The sequence below is a fragment of the Myotis myotis genome, unplaced genomic scaffold, assembly GCF_014108235.1.
Source record: "Myotis myotis isolate mMyoMyo1 unplaced genomic scaffold, mMyoMyo1.p scaffold_m19_p_11, whole genome shotgun sequence".
NCBI lineage: Eukaryota > Metazoa > Chordata > Mammalia > Chiroptera > Vespertilionidae > Myotis > Myotis myotis.
In genome coordinates, this window is record NW_023416315.1 from 52,332,177 (window position 1) to 52,351,973 (window position 19,797).

The 19,797-nt window shown below is 39.3% G+C and overlaps 1 protein-coding gene across 1 annotated transcript in view; it reads right to left on the reverse strand.

The window, feature by feature from the left end:
* The window catches only part of MGAM2 (maltase-glucoamylase 2 (putative)), a 76,031-nt gene that overhangs the window by 32,670 nt on the left and 23,564 nt on the right, over nucleotides 1-19,797 (reverse strand). Inside the window, 11 exon segments of the mRNA XM_036329001.1 lie at nucleotides 1,501-1,767; nucleotides 2,948-3,103; nucleotides 4,595-4,747; nucleotides 7,376-7,425; nucleotides 8,274-8,362; nucleotides 9,253-9,377; nucleotides 9,867-9,923; nucleotides 10,814-10,898; nucleotides 11,045-11,199; nucleotides 14,381-14,497; nucleotides 15,019-15,190. Coding sequence (XP_036184894.1) covers nucleotides 1,501-1,767; nucleotides 2,948-3,103; nucleotides 4,595-4,747; nucleotides 7,376-7,425; nucleotides 8,274-8,362; nucleotides 9,253-9,377; nucleotides 9,867-9,923; nucleotides 10,814-10,898; nucleotides 11,045-11,199; nucleotides 14,381-14,497; nucleotides 15,019-15,190 — 1,426 coding nt within the window.

Genomic DNA, 19,797 nt, shown 5'->3' on the forward strand with positions numbered 1-19,797 from the left:
AGGAAGCATCAAATATCCCAAAGCAAATAGATGTGAGGCCTACCCATCCACTGTGCCCAACACATCCTGAACTGGAAAAAAAAAAACACACAAAAAAACACCCTCAACAATACCCATGAAAGCCAGGGAGGGCACTGCCTCTAAGGAATTTGTAACTTAAGGGTGTAGAATCTCATAGACAGAATGTGTGCATGTGTTTTTACGAGTGCGGTATGTGAACAGTATGTGCACATAACTTTATAATACTATGTGTTAGCATGTGTACATATGTTAGAAACTAGAGAACTGAGTTTTCATATGAACTATGAGATCTTCTTACTAGTTGAGCTTCCAGTTGCTGCTCAGCTTTTTCATTCCTAAGATTGTTCCTTTGTACCTACCACTTGTTTCTACCAACCTAACAGGGTTGCTGTGTGGGCAAAAGGAGAGAAGGGCAAAGTGTTATGTAAGGCCAGGTAGTATTACTATTATGAGTGATCATCCTTTTTATCATAATAATATGAGCCCACATATTATGCTTAGGACAAGTTTTGTCGAAAGGCTCGATTCTCAATATTCTGTTTCTCAAACCAAAAGCAGCAATATTACCTGGGAGCCTGTTAGGAATGCAGAATTTGAGGCCCTACCCCAGACTTTCTGAATCAGAATCTTCATTTTCACAAGGTCCCTGGGGTGATTCGCCCAACATTGAAATGTGAAAAGCAATGTCTAGAGTGAACTGTCCAAGGTGGTACCCACTAGCCATGTGTGGCCATTAAACCTTGAAATGTCCTAGTCTGAGCTGAAACTCACTATAAATGTGAAATACAAACCAAAATTTGAAGATTTAATCTGACCATAATCTAAAGTATCTCAGTACGTAATTGTATTTTGATTACATGATGAACTGATAACATTGAGCAACTTGGTAAAATAAAATGCTATTAAAATCCATTTCACCTAATTTTTTCAATACATTTTTTAAAATATGGTTATCAGAAAACATATGTGGCTCACATCATATTTCTATTTTAGCAGAGTGGTGGTTCTCAAAGTGTGGCCTCTTAATTTGTAGCAGGAGCATCACTTGGGAATTCATTAGAAATGCAGATTCTTGGAAACCCTGGGCAGGAGCCCCAGCAATGTCTTTTAACAAGAGCTACAAGTGATTCTGATGCATATTAAGTTGAAGTATCAACTGCTAGAGAAATAATTGTAATGTTGGAAATGAGTCAATGCCACCCATATGAGTTTACCAAAAAGCAGACACTTTGTTCTCAGGGCTAATGTGTCTTTGAGGATCGTTCTGACTTACAGAACCCTTCACTATAGGACATGGACAACCCTGGTGGATCTAAGGCCACACCCAACTCTACTATCTCCTGACTTTCTGGCCTTTACCTTTCTGGGCTTCAGCATCCTCAACTCTAAAATGAGGGATTTGGACTAAAAGATGTTTCGGTAATTTCCATCCCACAAGAACTCTGTGCTGACGACCGGAATCTGCAACACGGGCATTACCTTGAACTGCAGCATGCTTTCTGTGTGGTAGATCACGCTGATCCTAAGGGAGGTGATCTCTGCAGAAAGAGCGGGAGAGGTGGTGGCTGCTGCTGCAGGTGTATGTCGCGTGCTCCGTGGTGATGGTGCTGCTGCTCGAGCTGACTCCGGGGCTGTCAGATGGGTAAGGTCTGTGGTGATGCCAGTGGGCGAATACTGAATATTACTGGGAGCATACTTAGGGATGGTGTCATAGAAACAGGTGGGCACACCAGGAACAACTGTGTTCTGCAATGAGAGGATGAATTCTCAGTCAGCCTCCAACACCACACTCTGATTTCTAAAAAGTGTTGGTTAACACAGACTAAGTCTCTGACACTATGCCCATTATTATGTGTTCAATTATGTTCCCCCAAAAAGATGTTAAGTCCTAACACCTGGTACCTTATTTGGATATAGGATCTTTGCAGATGACCTAGTTAAATGAGATCATTAGGGTGGGTCTAATCCAATATTAACTGGTGTCCTTATTAAATAGGGAAATTTGGACACAGAGATATATATGTGCCCGGGGAAAGAACACCATGTAAAGAGGAAGGCAGAAATTGGGGTGACATTTTTATAAGCCAAGGAACATGAATGATTGCCAGGAAACCGCCAGAAGTTAGGAGAGAGACATGGGACCAATTGTCCCTCACAGCCCTCGAAAGGAACCAAACCTGCCAACACCTTGATTTTGAACTTCAGCTCTCAAAACACTGAAATAATATAGGGTGTCCCAAAAAATATATACACACTTTGAATAATTATTCATTCCAATGTTTCTTTCTTTTCAGATTTAACCCATTGGAATGAATAATTATTCAAAGAAGTGTGCATACATTTTTGGGAGACATCTGTACGTTTGTAACAGGTGAGTAGTGAAGGGTCAGCAGGTAGCTTGATCTGGAGACTGGAATCCTAAGGCAGGGTTCTGCTCCCAATGCCCCCAAACTATACCACTTTGCCATGGGATAGTTGCCCCCATTGTGACATTAAGGAAATCACTTATTTTCTCTTTCTCTGGCTTTCATTCTCTCTGTTTTTCAAATGGAGGGTAAGACTCATACCTTACCTTCCTGCCTGAACTCTAATTCATGAAAAAAAAAATCACTTAAAATACTCAATGCACAATGTATTGTTACTATGTTAAAAATAAAAGTGGGTTTAAAATAAGGAGGTGAGAGAAAAGAGGGAGCCAGGGCAGCAATGAGTTTCTTCTCATTCAGGATATCTGAGGAAAACACTGATTGCCTGCCACTCAGCGTTGACAAAACGGTGCATCTGTTGGCACAGTATTGTTTTCTTCCTGAAGAATGATTCCCATTCAACCCAACAGTGTTTGGAAAATGTTTCTTGGTGCCTAATCACTCCTGGGCCAGTTTTTACAACTTCCTGCTCACTGTGGTAATCTGCTCCTCATCTTTACCTCCCAAAGGCACCCCCGCTGCTTGCACTTCTCCTCAGAGGCAGTGGGCTCCTCAGGGTAGCAGTTGAACTTCTCTTTGTCACTGACCAAAAGAGTCCACCTCATGGAGAATTCTTGTCCCAGTACCAGTCCCTCGAGATGAGTGATTTTCACCACCTGAGGAATGAGAAAGGAGGCCACAGTGACAAATGAGGAGAAATAGAGACACCTGGATAATGTCCTTCCCTGATGGTTGGGAAGTCAAGCCTGGGGGAGCTAGCCTTTCATCCAATCCCACTTTGCCTTGGGATGGCCTTCGTCCAATACAACCGTGCCATGTGACATCCTTCATCTAATGTCACTTTACCTTAAGATAGCCTTCATCCAATACCACTTTGTCAGGGGATAGTTGGAATATTATTGTTCCTCCTCTGGGACTTTTGACCTCCTTGCCAGGAAAATGCACTTGGCTCATTCCCGACGCTTCTCACCTCAAGTCACTATAGAATACTGAATGGGAAAGGCTTCCATCATGTTAAGGAGTACTAATCACTGGGAGGGCTGTCATTGTTGGGCAATTGCCTTCTGGGAGTGATGCCTATACATTTTAATAATGGTGACAATTATAACAATAGCTAAGTTTTATTGAGCATGTATGTGGACCAGGCACTGTGATAACTACTTTATATGCATTCCTTCTATTAATGCTATAACGCAATCTTATGCTGCAAAAAATATGGCTCTCTCCATTTCACAAAACAGAAAACTGATGTTCATAGAAGTTAATGTTTTGCCCAACATCTCACAGCTAAGGGCTGGTAGAGCTAGGATTGGAATCCCATTCAGCCTAACTCTAGAACCCAAGCTCCTATCATTGGGTATATGTGTTGTCTAAATGGAAGGAGGCCTCCCTACAAAATAGTGAATTCCCAAGCACTTGAAATACTCAACTAATAATTGGGATCTTTTGTCTGAGATTATCATGTAAGGGACTCATTCAATAAGGACAAAACCACCCAGCTGGCTTGGCTCAATAGTTGAACCTATGAACCAGGAGGTCATGGTTCAATTCCTGGTGCCCGATCCCCAATGTGGGGCATGCAGGAGGCAGCCAATTCAATGTTTTTATCTTTCATTCTCCTTTCCTCTCTGAAATCAATAAAAATATATTTTTTAAAATAAGGATAAAACTGATTACCCCTGCTGTTTTATTCAACTCTCATTTTCTATAATGATATAAAAATTGCTTAAAATACTAAGGAAAATATCAGCTGTGTCTCAAAGGGGGTCTTTAACTCAATGAGAGGGTGAATGTGTAAATACCTTCTAGAACAAGGCCAATGTATCAAATAATATAGTTTGAATAATAATGTATGGAACTGCATCACATGTGGGATCAGAATGTCTAGTTTTAAATTTGCCCAGAGAACTGCCTTCTTCTAGGTCCCACTGAAAGGACTGTCTTTTTCAAAGTTCAGGGGTTCATGTTTAGCGAGCACATGTTTCTCTGTCTGTATCCTTCCTAGGGTGTGGTCAATTTCCCAGCATGTCAGTGTCTCTGTGCCCCTCCAAACTCAATAGAGCGAGAGAGAGCTGGCTGTCAGAATCTCAGGGCTGTCAGCTTCCAGCAAGGGCCCTGCAGGATGGCAGGATGGAACAATTGCCCACCTTCGTTGACGCATTGTAGCTAACGTTTAAAATGGCAATATCATTAAGGACAAAATTAGTAGGTTCTTTGTCCATTCCCAAGATTATGATATCTGTAAATGTGAGGTTGTCAGGATCCATATAATTATTTGTAATCTTTGCTTGTAGATGGTTCTGGGAAAAAAAAAAAAAAGTCAGTTTAGAGACCAAGTATATCACATTCTAACTGTGCCCAATGCCACTCAACATCTTTCTTTCTATGATCTAAATTATATCCTTTATCTCTGAGGTTCTAGATAGTGTCTGATGATCTTCCCCAGGAAATATGTTAACCCAGACACTTAACAGTCCTAAGTCTTAGTGTAATATTTTATGCTTGCTTTGGTTCTCTGGTTATTTATTGATTCCATTATTCAGAAAATATGTTCCTGACATCATGGAATTTTCAAGCAGATGTGATGGATACCAACAAAGAAAACAAAAAGACAGAAGCCCACAAGAGAACCTTTAACACACAAAGGATACACACAAAATAGTGCCCACATAATTTTTTTTGTATTCTAATTATAATACTGATAAGAGCTTAATTGCATAAATGCTTACTATGTGTCGAGCACTGTACTAAGCATTTTACATGTATTATCTCATTCAAGTCTCACAGCAAACTATGAGGTTGAAGCTCTAATTATCTCAACTTTTTCAGAGGAAGAGAGTGAAACCCAGAGAAATTAGATATCTTATTCAGGGAACCACAGTTCAAAAGTGACAAAGTTGAGCTACGACAAAGAAAGTAGAACTGAAGACTAAGGGGAAAAAAGGAACACTTTGATGTTTAGAAAGACTAGGCATCCCACAAATATGCCCCACTGATTTCTGCAAAGGTACAAAAACAACACAGTGGAGAAAGAATAGCCTTTCAACAGATGGTGCTGGGCCAACTGGATGTACATAGGCAAAAGGTTGAACCTCAACCTAAATGTCACATCTAATATAAAAATTATATATATATATATATATAAAGTTTAGGAGATAATATTCAAGATCTAGGACTAGGAAGGGTTCTTATATTAGACACCAAAAAGCATGATCCACAAAAGAACAAAAAGATAAATTAGGCCCATCAAAATAAAAAATGTTTGCTCTGTGAAAGACTTTGAGGATGAAAAGAGATATCTACAGACTGAAAGAAAATATTTACAAACCATAAATCAAACAAAGGACTGGTTTCTAGAATATATTTTTAAAATACACTCAAAACTGAATAGAAAAATAAGGCAAATAATCTAATTAGAAAATGGGCAAAATAAATAGGTAGACATTCACCTAAGAGAATATACAAACAGGCACAAAAAAAGACAGTCAACATCTTTAGACATCAGAGAAATACCAATCAAAACCACAATGAGATATCACTACCCTGTCATCAGAATGAAATCATAACATCAAATGCTTGTTATGATGCATAAAACTGGGTGATGTATACACTGCTGCTAGAAATCTAAAATGGTTCAACCACTTTGAAAAACAGTTTGGCAGTTTCTTATAAAACTAAACATGCACTTATTGTAGAACCCAGCAATTGCACTCTTAGGCATTTATCTCAGAGAAACAAGAACCTGTGTTCACACACAAAGCTGCCCATAATGTGCATAGCAGCTTTATTCATTTGTAACTGCGCCTGATGGAGATAGCCCAGATGCTCTATACTAAGTGAATGGTTAAATAAAAGCTGGGTATCTTGGAATACTACTCAGCAATGAAAGGGACTATGGGTACACCACAACTTGAATGAATTTTGAGGGAATTATGCTGAGTGGGGGAAAAAAAAAATCTCCAATGCTACATGCTGTATGATTCCATTTACATAACATTCTTGAATGGACAAAATTATTCAAATGGTGGACAGAATAGTGGTTGCCAGGGGCTAACAAAGGGGGAGGGGAGGAGGCAAGTAGGTGTGGCTATAAAAGGACCATAGGCAGGATCCTGTAGTGATGGAAATGTTCTGTATCTTGACAGCATCAATATCAATATCCTTGTTGTAAAATTGTACTATCATTTTATAAGATGCTCCCATTAGGGGAAACTGTGTAAAGAGTAAAACAGATCTCTATTATTTCTTACAACTACATGGGGTACTATAATTATCTCAAAATGAAAAGTATAATCGAAAAAAAACAACAACAGTAGAAACATAAAAGGAAGGAAATAAGGGAGAGAGATTCCCATAAAAGAAATCTCTGCCCATGCACAATCAGCCATCTAAGAAAACCAGATTATATTTCTCCCATCCACTGCTAGCCTAACTCCTTTCTTCCTCTCAGTCCCTTTGGGAAATAGAGACAATGTGGGAGTGCTGTTCTGTGTCTCCCAATCTCTCAAAAGCACCACTTCATACCTGTGTCCAAGGCCAAGTTTAGAGGTTGGGAAGCAAGGTCATTATGGAGGAACCTCAAAATTGCAGTGCACCACTCACCACCTCCCACCCACAGCCCACATACCACACACACTTGTACAACCCGCCCCACCCCCAAATAAGGCATATCTTCGAAGCCAGGACTCATCGTATAAAACTCAGAGGTAATGCATTTTTTTCCCCGAAACACACACACACACACACACACACACACACGCAAACTAGTTCTTCACTGAACTAATGCCGAATTCTTACACTTTATATATCCTTTCTGGGACCATTGGAGTCAAGCACTGTCCCTATTCCACATGACTACGCTTCTATAGCAAATCAAAGCATTCACAGCGAAGAACATATACTGTATGTTCCTCAGAAACAGTACTTACCGAGGTGACAGAAAACTCATACAGAGTATAATTCTTATCCATTACAGCATCTGAAAGAGAAGGATAGAGGGTCCTCATCACATAGAAAGTAGAGGCTCTTCTCTCAGTGGGAATACCTTTGCCATCTGATTCTGCTTAGCCACGTTTTACCCATTATTGTCAAATCTCCACAAAGGTTTCCTGGCCACTTCAACCCACAGTAACTGCTTCATCCTCCGAACTCCCATGGCCTCTATGAAATACTGTTTTGCTGGCATTTACAACATTTTGACTTGCATTATAGGTATCCACATACACAATGTATCTATCCTGCTGCACCGGGAGTTCCTCAAGTGCAATGTCAATGTCTTATTCATCTTTATGTCCCCTGCATGCAATGATTCCTCAAGTGCAATGTCAATGTCTTATTCATCTTTATGTCCCCTGCATGCAATGCAATCATAAATAGCCAATAAATATTAACAAATGCTAATTCTGTGCAGGGCAGGACTTTTCTATCATCACAGACCATAAGCTTGTGTGAGGTACTTATATGAAAATCCTACAGTGGAAAAAACACACTACACAGATAAGATACTCCCTTCAATAGTAACCAAAGAAGTATTTTGCAAATCTATGAGCAAAAAGTATAATTTGGTATTAATAATGATACCCAGAGGAAAGAATAATTAAACTAAATCCAATAATGTCTGTTGCTTTGGTATAGTCAGTAACATACAACTTGCTCATCTGAAGTCTATTTTAATTGCATTGTGCTTGGCCAACCAAATCTCAGAATAAGTTGATTTTTAAGCTATAGAAATAAGCATCAGTGATAACAGAGTGAGCACTGTATTGGGCAGCTTGCAATGGCTAATCTCACTGAGCACTGCAGTGGTGGTGCCATAAGAAAGTCTACCTGCAGATACACCATCATCCCAGTACAGCTCTCCCTTTGCTTCTCTCTTGTAGTCCAAGGCAATAATGAGTCCCAGGGAGTTCTTCCGACTACAAAAGAGCAAGTCTCAGTTTCAGAGAATGAAGAAGAGATAGAACTGTGTTAAATAAACCTCCTTCATGCTTCACAGACAGATAATTTCAGAGTTTATCCTAGAAAGAGAGTAGATCATGACCTTGAATGGAAACACGGAAGCTGGGTGTGGGTAGACAACAGAGGTTAGTAGTGAATGAGCATGAGAAGAATAGTCAAAGGAGACAGGTCCTGGTGAAAACTGGGTTTGTGATAACATTAACAATTAGCACTAATCGCTGCTTAGCATGTGCCAGGAATTCTCCTAAGTGTTTTATGTACATTAAATGTTTATATTATTTCATTCAAAGCTTACAATAACTCTAAAAAGTCAACCTATCATCATCCCTGGTTTACAAATGATAAGCAGAAATATAGAGAATAAGTTGCCATAACAATACATCTGGTATGACGTAGAATTGGGACTTGAACCCAAAATTTCTGGCTCTTGACCTTGAAGTTATTTTGTCTTTGATCTCCTATTTGACTTGCATTCTCTCATGCCTAAGTGAACCTCCTTGAGGACAATTTTTGACCATAAAGAAAACAATAACAACTAGTTCTTTACTTCATTATCTTATTCAATCATGAGTCAATGAGATCATTGACTATTCTTATAATCTGATTCAATCCAGAAGTAAAAGACTATGGAAATGTAAAGGAACAAAGGCTACATTTACCCCCTAAATGAAGACTAAGATGCCAATTTGGGGCCAACCTTGAAAGGAAGGGAGGAAGATCACTGACTAAAGATGTCTTCCTTGGGTATATCCACTTTCAGTCCCTCTATTAACCTTTCCCATAATGCTCTGCCCCTTGGAGCATGAGAGCAGTTACACCTTAGAAAAGTGAGGAGCTTATAGCTTACCTGGCCTCTGTGGTTGTGTTTGGCTGCTGGATGGGAAATATGTAGCCCCCTCGAAGGTGAAGTCCTATCCTATCAGGGGGCAGTAGCATCTCCACCAATTGTTTCCTCCATTGAATGGCTGTTCCCTACAACAAAAGAAAACAAATCAGATAATAGGCTGTTTAGGCTAGAAGGAATTGTAGAGATCTTCTACTTTTACTGTCTCATTTTAAATAAGAGAAAAACTGAGACCTCCCAAACGGGAAGGTGACTTGTCCAAGGCATAAAGGTAGTAAGTAGATAGCAAAGCTGAGACTCCAACCCACCTTATTTCATTGTATTACACCATGCTATGATTCCACAAGCAGGCTTTAACTCCCTAGGTTATCACAGCCTAAATCCTGACAGCCGCATAGTAGCCAGGTTGACATAATGAACATTCCCATCAACCTACCCCAGTTATTCAAATTATTTCATGGTATATTGGGAAAGGCCTTCCACATGGAAAAGTACCCACAATCAGCTAAATGTAAAGCCTCATACTATCATCCTACCCAAGCTCCCAACAATGCTGCTGCCTTAGAACTTCCTCTGCCAGAGGCGGGTCTCTGGGCCAAGAGGGCTACCTCACTTACTGTCTCATAGTCGTACCAGATGGCATCTGGTATGTATGCTTTCACCCGGTCCACACCCTAGGGAAATAACAACAATGAGCGACATTAGCATATCCTTTTACAGTTTGCACAACACCTCCACGTGTGGCTGCATGTGCTCCTCTGAACAATCCTGAGAAATAGTTGGGATTCTGCCATTCTACCAATGAAAATACAGATACTCAGAGAGGTCGGGCAGTTCATCCAAAACAGATCTGTACCAGAATTTAAGTTTGTTTTGCTTGAGGTTCCTAAACTTTCTAAGAGAAGCAGAGAAAGTTCATTCATTGAGTTACTTGTGTAATCTGGCAGGTGGGAAATTAAACAGTCAGGCACCCTGGAGAACCTTCCAGCAGCATCACTATAGCTGGACATGCCATGAGATGGTGTGGCTAAAACACCAGCTCCAAGGGCCTTTTATATGAGTACATTGGCGACCTTCCATGTTTACAAACTGGTCAACATGATCCTGATACCCCCTTTCTTTCCCTGTACTTCCCCAATCACTGCTGCCCCAAATCACACTTCATACGTGGACTCTACAGTAACAACCGCCCCTTGACCAGCCTTCCTCTCTCCCTCCCTACTCCTCTCCCCACCTCTTCTCTCTTCCTAACCCCAAGAGCACATCCGGTCAAAGGGAAACACGGACAGATGGCCAGCCCCAGGCATTTGAAGTCCCTATCAATGTCCATATGCTTAAGAACACAGGCTTTGATTTAAGCTTACAAAATGGAAATTGTTTTGCTTGGTGAGGCAGTGGGACCAAGAATTACTATTTTTCTAATTTCCAAATGTTCACGATCTCTCATTTTATTCATATTTATATTTAAATGCGGCCAAAGATATTCAGCCTCCAAATTATTCAGCTATAGAGCCATGAGGACTAGTGTTGATATCCCATCCCACTGCTTAGATTATAAACACACTTCATATAACACAGGCGTGATGAGGAGTCCAGGTCCCCATAAGAACTGCTCATGCACATCCCATGTAGCATTGTCCTGGTAGAACCTGGAAAACAGAGAAGGTAGGTGAAGCCTCCAATGTAAGAGAGCAGCTCATTATATGAAAACAAGGTCCTAGCAAACTTTGTTACTACTAACAAGGGAAGCGAAATTATAATCTGAAAGGATGTCTTTGTGGGTAAGGAAACTCACTCATGGACCAGGGGCCTCGCTACAGTTTCCCCCAGGGTATGAGCTCGGTAGAAGAGGGTGTAGAGATAAGGCAGCAGGGTGTAGCGGATGTTCAGATAATGCCTGGAGGAACTCAACAGCTGAGAGTCTTCACCAAAAGCAGCAGGGTCCTGGTCCTAGGAGGAAACATAAGTGATTACTAAATATTTCCATCATAGTTTAAAAGTCCTCTTTGATAAGTTTTCTCACAAGAAAATAGCTATGTTCTCCAACTTGAAGATGTGGAAGCATTTCCAGAACTGAAAGGATCTGGGACCTACCTGCTCCTTCATCTTATAGATGAGAAAACCATATCAAAAATGCAGTATAAAATTGCAAGGAAGTGGCAGAGTTTAAATTTGACACATGTCTTCTGACATTGATTCATGACCCCGCCTCAGGATGATAAAGAAACCTACAGAGATTACCAAAAAGATAAAGGGCCTATAGTGGGCCCTGCTCCCTCAGAGCTGTTCCAATTTATTTTATTTATTGAGGTTTCTCATGATACTTCATTTGGCAAATAATAAAGTCATACTACCACTAAAAAGGAATTTGAGCCCAGCCCATGGGGTTCATTGCTTGAGTGTCAACCCAGGAACCAAGAAGTCACTGGTTCGATTCCTGGTCAAGGCTAATACCTGGGTTACGGGCTCGATCCCCACCCAATAGGGGGTGTGCAGGAAGTGGCTGATGAATGATTCTCTCTCATCATTGATGTTTCTATCTCTCCCTCTCGTTTCCTCTCTGAAATTAATAAAAATATATTTTAAAAAATTGAAACCCAGTGTCTTAAACCACCATGACCTATAATCCATCTTTTTTCTTATGTACTTTTATGAATTTGCAATGTTAAAATTTACGTGTAGTTTTATTTATAATGTTTTCACCATCAAAATTTGTTTTATTTTCTCTGTCCCAAAGACAGTGACCTCTATTTGTTCTTCAATACACAAAGTACAAAGAAATCAGGAAGACAGTTTTTAGCAGATTTTATTTAAGAGCAAAGAAAGAACCCTTTATGAGGGAAATCTAATTCTCTTAGGACCCAGAAACATACATTTTCCATCAATGATGGACATGCATTTTGTTCATTGTTCATTTTCCTTGTTCTTTGAAAGATGTGCATATCAAATTTAAACTTGTTATCCTTATAGTATTACTGGGACTGAATTCTAGAAAAAATTATCTAAATTTATTCCTTTCTTTTGTTCCCCAAATTGCCCATTTCCCCCTTCCAAATAGAACTACTCTATACCACGATGAGGCTAAACACCCAAGAAAATAACACTCCACAGCTTCCAGCATCTGGTCTCCAACTGAGACAATCTAGAGGTGCCTTGTCCATCATGGTGGCCATCAGTCACATGGGGCTATTAAGCACTTATATTGAAGCATGGTAATAATCCCTCCTTAGGAAAAACTGCTGTTTGAACTACTCTGTTATTCTTAGACAGTCTCTTATTCCATGGGTCAACTCTGTTATTTTTAGACTGTAAAATAACTTTGCTTTTTTGCTTGAATAGAAAAGATAAACTTAATTGTCTGACCTTGCAAGCTAGCCATCTAAAGGAGCTGATACACTATATTAATTCACATATTCTGCCAAGTGTTTGTTCATCCAAGGTTATAGGTGTTTGATTAGATATAATATGTACACAAAGTTACAAGTTGTCTGTATAGATAGTACAGCTGTTTGATTAGATATAATATCTATTCAAGGTTACAAGCTGTCTTACACAAAGAACTAGAAGGATATAAGAAGGAAATACTCCCTCCTGTGTTTGTTCAGAATTTGACAGAGGTAATCTGCTCTGAACCTGCATGCAATAAAGATGACTCCTAACTAATGGGCTCATTAGGTGTCTTGTCCAGCTCGCTGATTTGCGATACAATCACGTAGTTAGTAAGATTGGGGAACTACACTTTTAATTATATTTGATAATAGTTAATTTAAATATAAACCTAAAACTGAATCAATGTTAAAGTATTTCTCTAATAAACATAACTTTATTGTTTTGGTAGGACTACATTTCACTCCAGCATCCAAATTGAGATGTATTGCAAGTGCAAAATGCACACTGAGTTTTAATGACTTTATAGAAAGAAAAGAATATAAAATAGCTCATATTAATACTTTGTATAAAATATGGGTTGAAATAATGGTAAAGATAGATTTATATAAAGAGTTATATAAAATAGATTAAAAAAATTGTTCCTGTTCCTTTGTACTTTTTCAATTCCCATTTAAACTTCCATGTGTGGCTCCATTACCATTCTATGGCTGGCACTAGCTGGGAGGAGAGAAAACAAGCACTGTGAGCTGGCAGCCAGAGTGAGCTGAGTGCTCCTGTGGACATAATTTCTCCAGGCCATCTCTTCAGGAAGAGCACGCCCCTCCCTGCTTCTGGTCATCTGCTGGGAATCCAGAAATAGTTCATCCCTCTCTGCTAGGACAGCCCAGGGTTAAAATACTTTGAATATCTGACTACGGATCTTTTCCAGGTTATAGATGTCATTGGACAAAGGCAAGAACTAGAACTAAAATGATTATCAGTATGTTACTCTAGTGTGCCTATTAATAGCTAAATCACTTAATTTAAATCATTTCAGCTGCATATTTATTCATTAAAAGAAAGAGCATCCCACCCTACTTGTTCTTGCCATCACCATCATGATAAACATCTCCTTACTACAGACTTTGAACCCTTTCTATAGACTTGCCATCAAAATATGATTTTGGTTAGAAGAGGAGAAATGCAGGATATGTCATGAGAAGTAGTAGGGAGTGGTCTCCCAAACCATTCATAGAAAGATAGAATGTTGTAAAAAAGTGAAAAAATGTTACACAAAGAACTAGAAGGATATAAGAAGGAAATACTCCCTCCAGATCACTGGCCTGCCTTCCCTTAATCCTTTCTCCTTGATCCCCCATATCTAGGAGTGGTTTTCCTTGTATTAACTGAAGGAAAATATCAATGGATGCCAATTGTCCTATCTTATATAAAGTGGTACCAGAACTGATAATAGCACCATAGAAACTTTAGCAACCCTTCTTACATTTGTTGGTGAGTTTTTAACAATAAAACCATTATATATATATATATATATATATATATATATATATATATATATATATATATATATATATTCCACACACCATCACCCCATACCCTACTTTTTAATCTATCACTGAAAATTTATCTATTCTCCTCCTTCACTTAGGGCCAACCTGGAGTATTTTCTTCAACTCCCTCTTTGAAAACAGGTAGATTAGATAACCCAAGAAGTTTCCATCACTTCTCTTGGGGACCTTACCCTGAACCCAGGCCCATTGTGATTCCTGGATAGTGGATAAAATGCTCCAAGCTGCATCCATCTTCTGCAGAGCTCCTCTGTGGTATTATTTTTATAACCACAGATATTGGCACCGACCTGGAGAATAGGCATACATACAGCACAGTGGTCAGTGAGAGAGGAGAAAGCATTGACTGTATACCTATGTGATAAAGGAAATGAGAATCTCTTATTCCCATCACTCCATGCTTAAAGAGGTCCCAAGGTTTCAGGGCAAGCCCCCAGCCAAATGGGAGAATAAAGAAAGTGTGCAATCATGGATTGACTGTTGAGAGGAAGACTGACTGTTGTATGTTTTATTAAGGGCTCACCCTCAATATTCAGTTCCCAATTTCATGCTTTGCTATCATTGATGCACTTTTGATGGATTTTTTCTGTGATACTGATACATTTTACTCATGGAGTCTCCTTTCTAACTTCAGAGAGTCCATGGATGCCAATGATAGAGTGTTACCATCCTATCATCAGAAGGCAGCTCACACAAAAATTGATTTTTCCAATACATATCAAAGTGAGTTGTATGCTCACTGGTTTTCAGACACCTCAAAGACTGGTAATGGAAAGAATGTCAAAGCTCCTTGGTTGAGAGTGAAACTCACCATGGGGATGCCAAATAGGTTGAACTCAAGGATACTAGGGATGGACCATCGAAGATCATCCCATGTAGCTGCATTGTCCCCTAACCAATGAGCTGCAAACTTGCCAGACCCAGCAAAAGTAGAACGGGACAAGATGAAGTTCCTCTTTTTGGGGAAGACAGTATTCAAGGCCCTGAAAAGGAATACAGTCAAATGAATGTGAAATGAACTGTGAATGTCAAAGACTTAACCAAAGGACCTATACCAAAGGTCCAAGCAAACTGAGAAAAAAAGCAAACTGAGAAAAAAACATCAGGGTATTATGAAGGAGAACAAACTGAATTAGCATTTTTAAGAGCTTCTTTCTCACTTCTAGGTAAGGTTGCAGATCTCATATAAGACAATAAAAACCTCTACAGTCAGTACCCTCAAGGAATTTCTCGAGGCACCTGGCCTCCTGATTATGTTTCCTCCATCTTCGATCTGCCTGTGCTCTGGCCCCTTTGGTCGGTGATACATTGGAATGAGGGGCTATAGGCCCTATCTTCTCCCTCTAGAGAAAGTTTTTCCAATGTACCTGGGTTCCATGGCTTGCTGCCATTCATAATCTTGTTTAGTACAACACCAGCTCAGGTCCGAACCCTTTACCTGCTCTTTGCCTAAGAGGAGATTTTGTACACAGTCTGGGCCCCAGGAACCCGATTCCTCTGAAGCTTCAGAACTTATTATTAACAATTCCTAATGTTAGGGTATCTTAATCTGTGCAAACTAGTATTACTTGAAGTGAATAAGTCTCAAAAGATGGCATATGGCACTCTTAATGAAGTTAAAAGTAACTAAAATATAAATATTTTCATTGTATTACTTAGAAAATATTACATATCAAGTAAAAACTATATAAAAAGTAAAACAAAGGAATTAAAGACGAGAAATTCAGACCAGATGTGGGCATGTGGGATGGGATAACATGAAGTAAGATGTAGGCTGTTTTCCTAGCTTTTATTCAGAACACTATTTTGCTTAGGCCTCTCCCTGCTCTCTCCTCTCCTAAACAGTTCACACTTACCTTTAGTGTTTTAAAATTGAACAATAATACAACTATTGGATGGTGATACCTGAGCCACAGTTGCTTCTAGCTCTTTGCAGGCAAGCTCTACTATCTTTCCTTCCAACACATGGTCTGAGACCAGTGTACCATCAGGCACTGGGCAATTCCTCATAGGCACTATCACAGCCACCAGTGCTTTTCCTCTTTGCATTCCTAAGAATGTTATGGGGAGTGTACACGTGCAGAACAACTTATAATGGAAAAAGGAAGGAAATTCTGAAATAGAAGACTGGTTTAAGAAAATTAAATTCTGACAATTAAATGACCAAAAAATGGGGATAGAATGGAAAGGACTCACTCTTCAACTCCTGTCCTCATTTCTCCTTTTATAAGGACTGGCAATACTTTGTGTTTATTACCACTGGCTAGAGGGTTTACTGCATCCTGCAATCCTCAGTCATTAAAGAAACACATTCAAGTTATGTAAAGTGAAATTGAAACAGGAAATGAAGTTAAGTGAATTTAGGGTTTATTTAGAGTCAGCCCATTATAGTACCACTGATTAGATAACATGGTGGTTTTTTTTCCAGCTTAAGAGGAAATATTTACCCAGAGATCCCTAAGTCTCTATTTTGCATCTCTCAGTTTGGACTTACTTATGGTCAGGTCTTGATATCTGAGAGGATCTGGTTTCTTCCTACTTTCAAGCCAAAGGAAAGTGAACTTAATTCTCTTTGTAGACCAGTAACTACTGTCCCTAAACTATACTTCCAGCAAAAGTTGAGCTAAATGTTCATCAGATCTGTGATTTAAATTCTCCTGATGCCCAGATCCAACTGAACGAAAATCTTATCTGATTTTTAACCAACTCTGTCTGATGCCTGAAGGCTGTTTCACTTATCTCCATTGTTCTCTGGGAACTTTGACCTTTTAACTATTAACCATTATTGACATAGCTTCAGAACATATTAACCAATCCCAATGTGATTTTATAGTACTTTTATCATATGGAGATTTGAACATTGAAGCAATTTGAAACTCTCTTTCCTTCCTCCCGCCTTCCCTTACGCTTTCTTTCCCATCCTGGCCATTTATCCACTCTCCTCCCACCTTCAATCTTAGAAGCATCCATGAGTCAAAATAGATCAGAACAAGAAGGAATATGGGAAACACCAATCTAAGATTTTCATTTTAAAGATGAGGGAACTGTCTTATTCATCTAGTTTACTTCCCAGAAAAGTTGAGTGACAGAGAAACAAGTCAGAAAAGGGAAGATAATGAAATCAGAAATGTGTGTCCCTCTTTTTGAAGCTTTTCACTTATTGAAATAAAAACTTTCACATTTAGCCCTACCCAGTTTGGCTCAGTGAATAGAGCGTCAGCCTGTGAACTCAAGGGTCCCAGGTTCGATTCTGGTCAAGGGCATATTCCTTGGTTGCGGCACATACCCAGTAGGGAGTGTGCAGGAGGCAGCTGATCAATGTTTCTCTATCATCGATGTTTCTAATTCTCTATCCCTCTCCCTTCCTCTCTGTAAAAAAATCAATAAAATATATTTTTAAAAAAAAACTTTCGCATTTAGTGGATATGGACTCTCTCTCTCATTGAACAATCCAGAATAATATTAAGTCATGAGGACAAAATGGTGTTGGAAAACAAAATAGGCCCAGTCTATGCCTCTAATTCATCAGGTTCCATTTTTCTTCTCTTTCTCAGGCCAGGCGTTTATTCAACAACCATGCCTTTAGTATACACATGATTCCATAGGCTAAGAAAATACGGGGTGACTATGCTCTCAAGAAATTGATAGTCCAGCAAGAAAAAAAAAGTAAATACCTAAAAACTATAATACAAGTGCTTGGATATTAGGCATAGTACAATATGAACAAAGGTAACACAAAATATGGGGTCGGTGTGGGGGTAATCTTTTCCTAGGACTGTCAGGAAGGTTTAACATCTGAGGGGAGGTTTTAAAGATAAGTGCATATTTGAAAAATGGACCGAGCAGAGAAGGGAATCCTGTGCAGGGAGAGCAACACATGCAAAGACATGGAATAATGAAACAGCATTTGGATTCAGGAGCAAGAGCAGTTATGTTTTACCAGAGCATAAAATATAAGAGTAGCAGGGATGAAAGGAAAATACTAAGAAACCATTAAGTTATGAAGTACTTTATAGGTTTGAGTGACAGAGAAACTGGGGTGACTGGATTTTATTGTATAAAGATACCAAGCCAAAGATAATTTTTCACTGGGGAAAGAAGCGAGCAGATTTTCACTGGGGAAAGAAATGAGCAGACATGTGATTCAGAAGGTAACTTCAACAGTAGTAGAGAGTAGATCTTTTGGAACTTTAACATACATTCAATACCCCTGGGAATCTTGTTAAAACTCATATTCTCATTTCCAAGGTCTAGGGTGAGGGCCAAGGTGCTACATTTCTAATATGTTTCCAGATGATACTAATATTGCTAGTCCTTGGACCATACTTTGAATAGCAAGAGTAGGGATATGAGTAGGAAATAAAGTTACAGTCAGGGAGAGGAGACCAGTAGTCATGGGACTCATGTAAGTTTTACTTGACTAATGATGATGGCCTTCGTTAAAAAGTGTCAGTGGAGGAAAAAAGGAGGTGATTATAGGCATGTTTTAGGGTCAAAAGGTCTGAAGCCTGATTGTAGAAGTGGATGTGATGAAAAGAAATAAGTCAAGGATAATACCAAGTTTCTCACTTCAGAGTCTGGGAGATAGTGATGGTGTTGCTACCAACCAAGATAGGGAATTGAGCAGTTTCAAAAATGATTAGACTGTGGGGGTCTGGCAGAAATAGGTAACAGTAAGGTGAATGGCATTGGAGGTACTATAAGACATCCAAGTAGATAAGATCAGAAGGTAATTTTGGATATCTGGGCCTGAAAATCGGGGAAAGATCTAAGCTATAGATTTATAGAATTATCAATTTTAAAATTATCAAATAAATTACAGTAAAAACTGAGATGAGAAGGAATAAATTATTTTTGTATTGGTAGAGAATGAAAAATGAAGTCTAGGGATTGACCCCTAAGATTTATCAATCGTGAGAGAATACATGAAAAAGATCCAGAGGTCAAAAAGGAACAGAGGTTAAGAAGGGACAGCTGGAAAAAGAGCAGGTATGCCCAGATAGAGCGGTGTCTCAGAACTAAAGGAACCAAGCTTCAAAGGAGTTGTCAGTGATGTTATGTACCCTAGAGAAGTCAAGTAAAAGGACTGAGAAAACAGCAAAGTCTCCCTGCCCCTACTCCCCACTATGGTATTCCAGAAATACCAAAGCAAAAGGATATAAGTAGAGAAAAACTAAGACATTCTTTCCTAAGCCACTTGAAGGTCCCCAACAAATATTCAAAGACTTTAGTTTCCCTGTCTGTTTTATAAATTTAAATTAAAATCTTCTTAATCTTAGTCCCTAATTTCTTGCTCTCTTAGGTATAATGATTGTAAATTATCACTTCGGTGGGCAGGGGAAGATTTTGCAGAGAGCTTTTCCTCAATTTACAAAGTCGCAGCAAAATATTAATGTGACAAAGTATGTAAAAGACTGAATCTTTTGCAGGAAGCATCTGTCTCTTTGTTAGACTTTCATATTGAGTGGTGGTGGTGGTGATGGTGGTGATGGTGGTGGTAGTGCTAATGGTGGCGTGGTGGTAGTGGTGGTGGTGGTAATGGTAGTAGCCATGGTGGTAGTGGTACTGTGTATGTCTTAGGGCAGAGGGG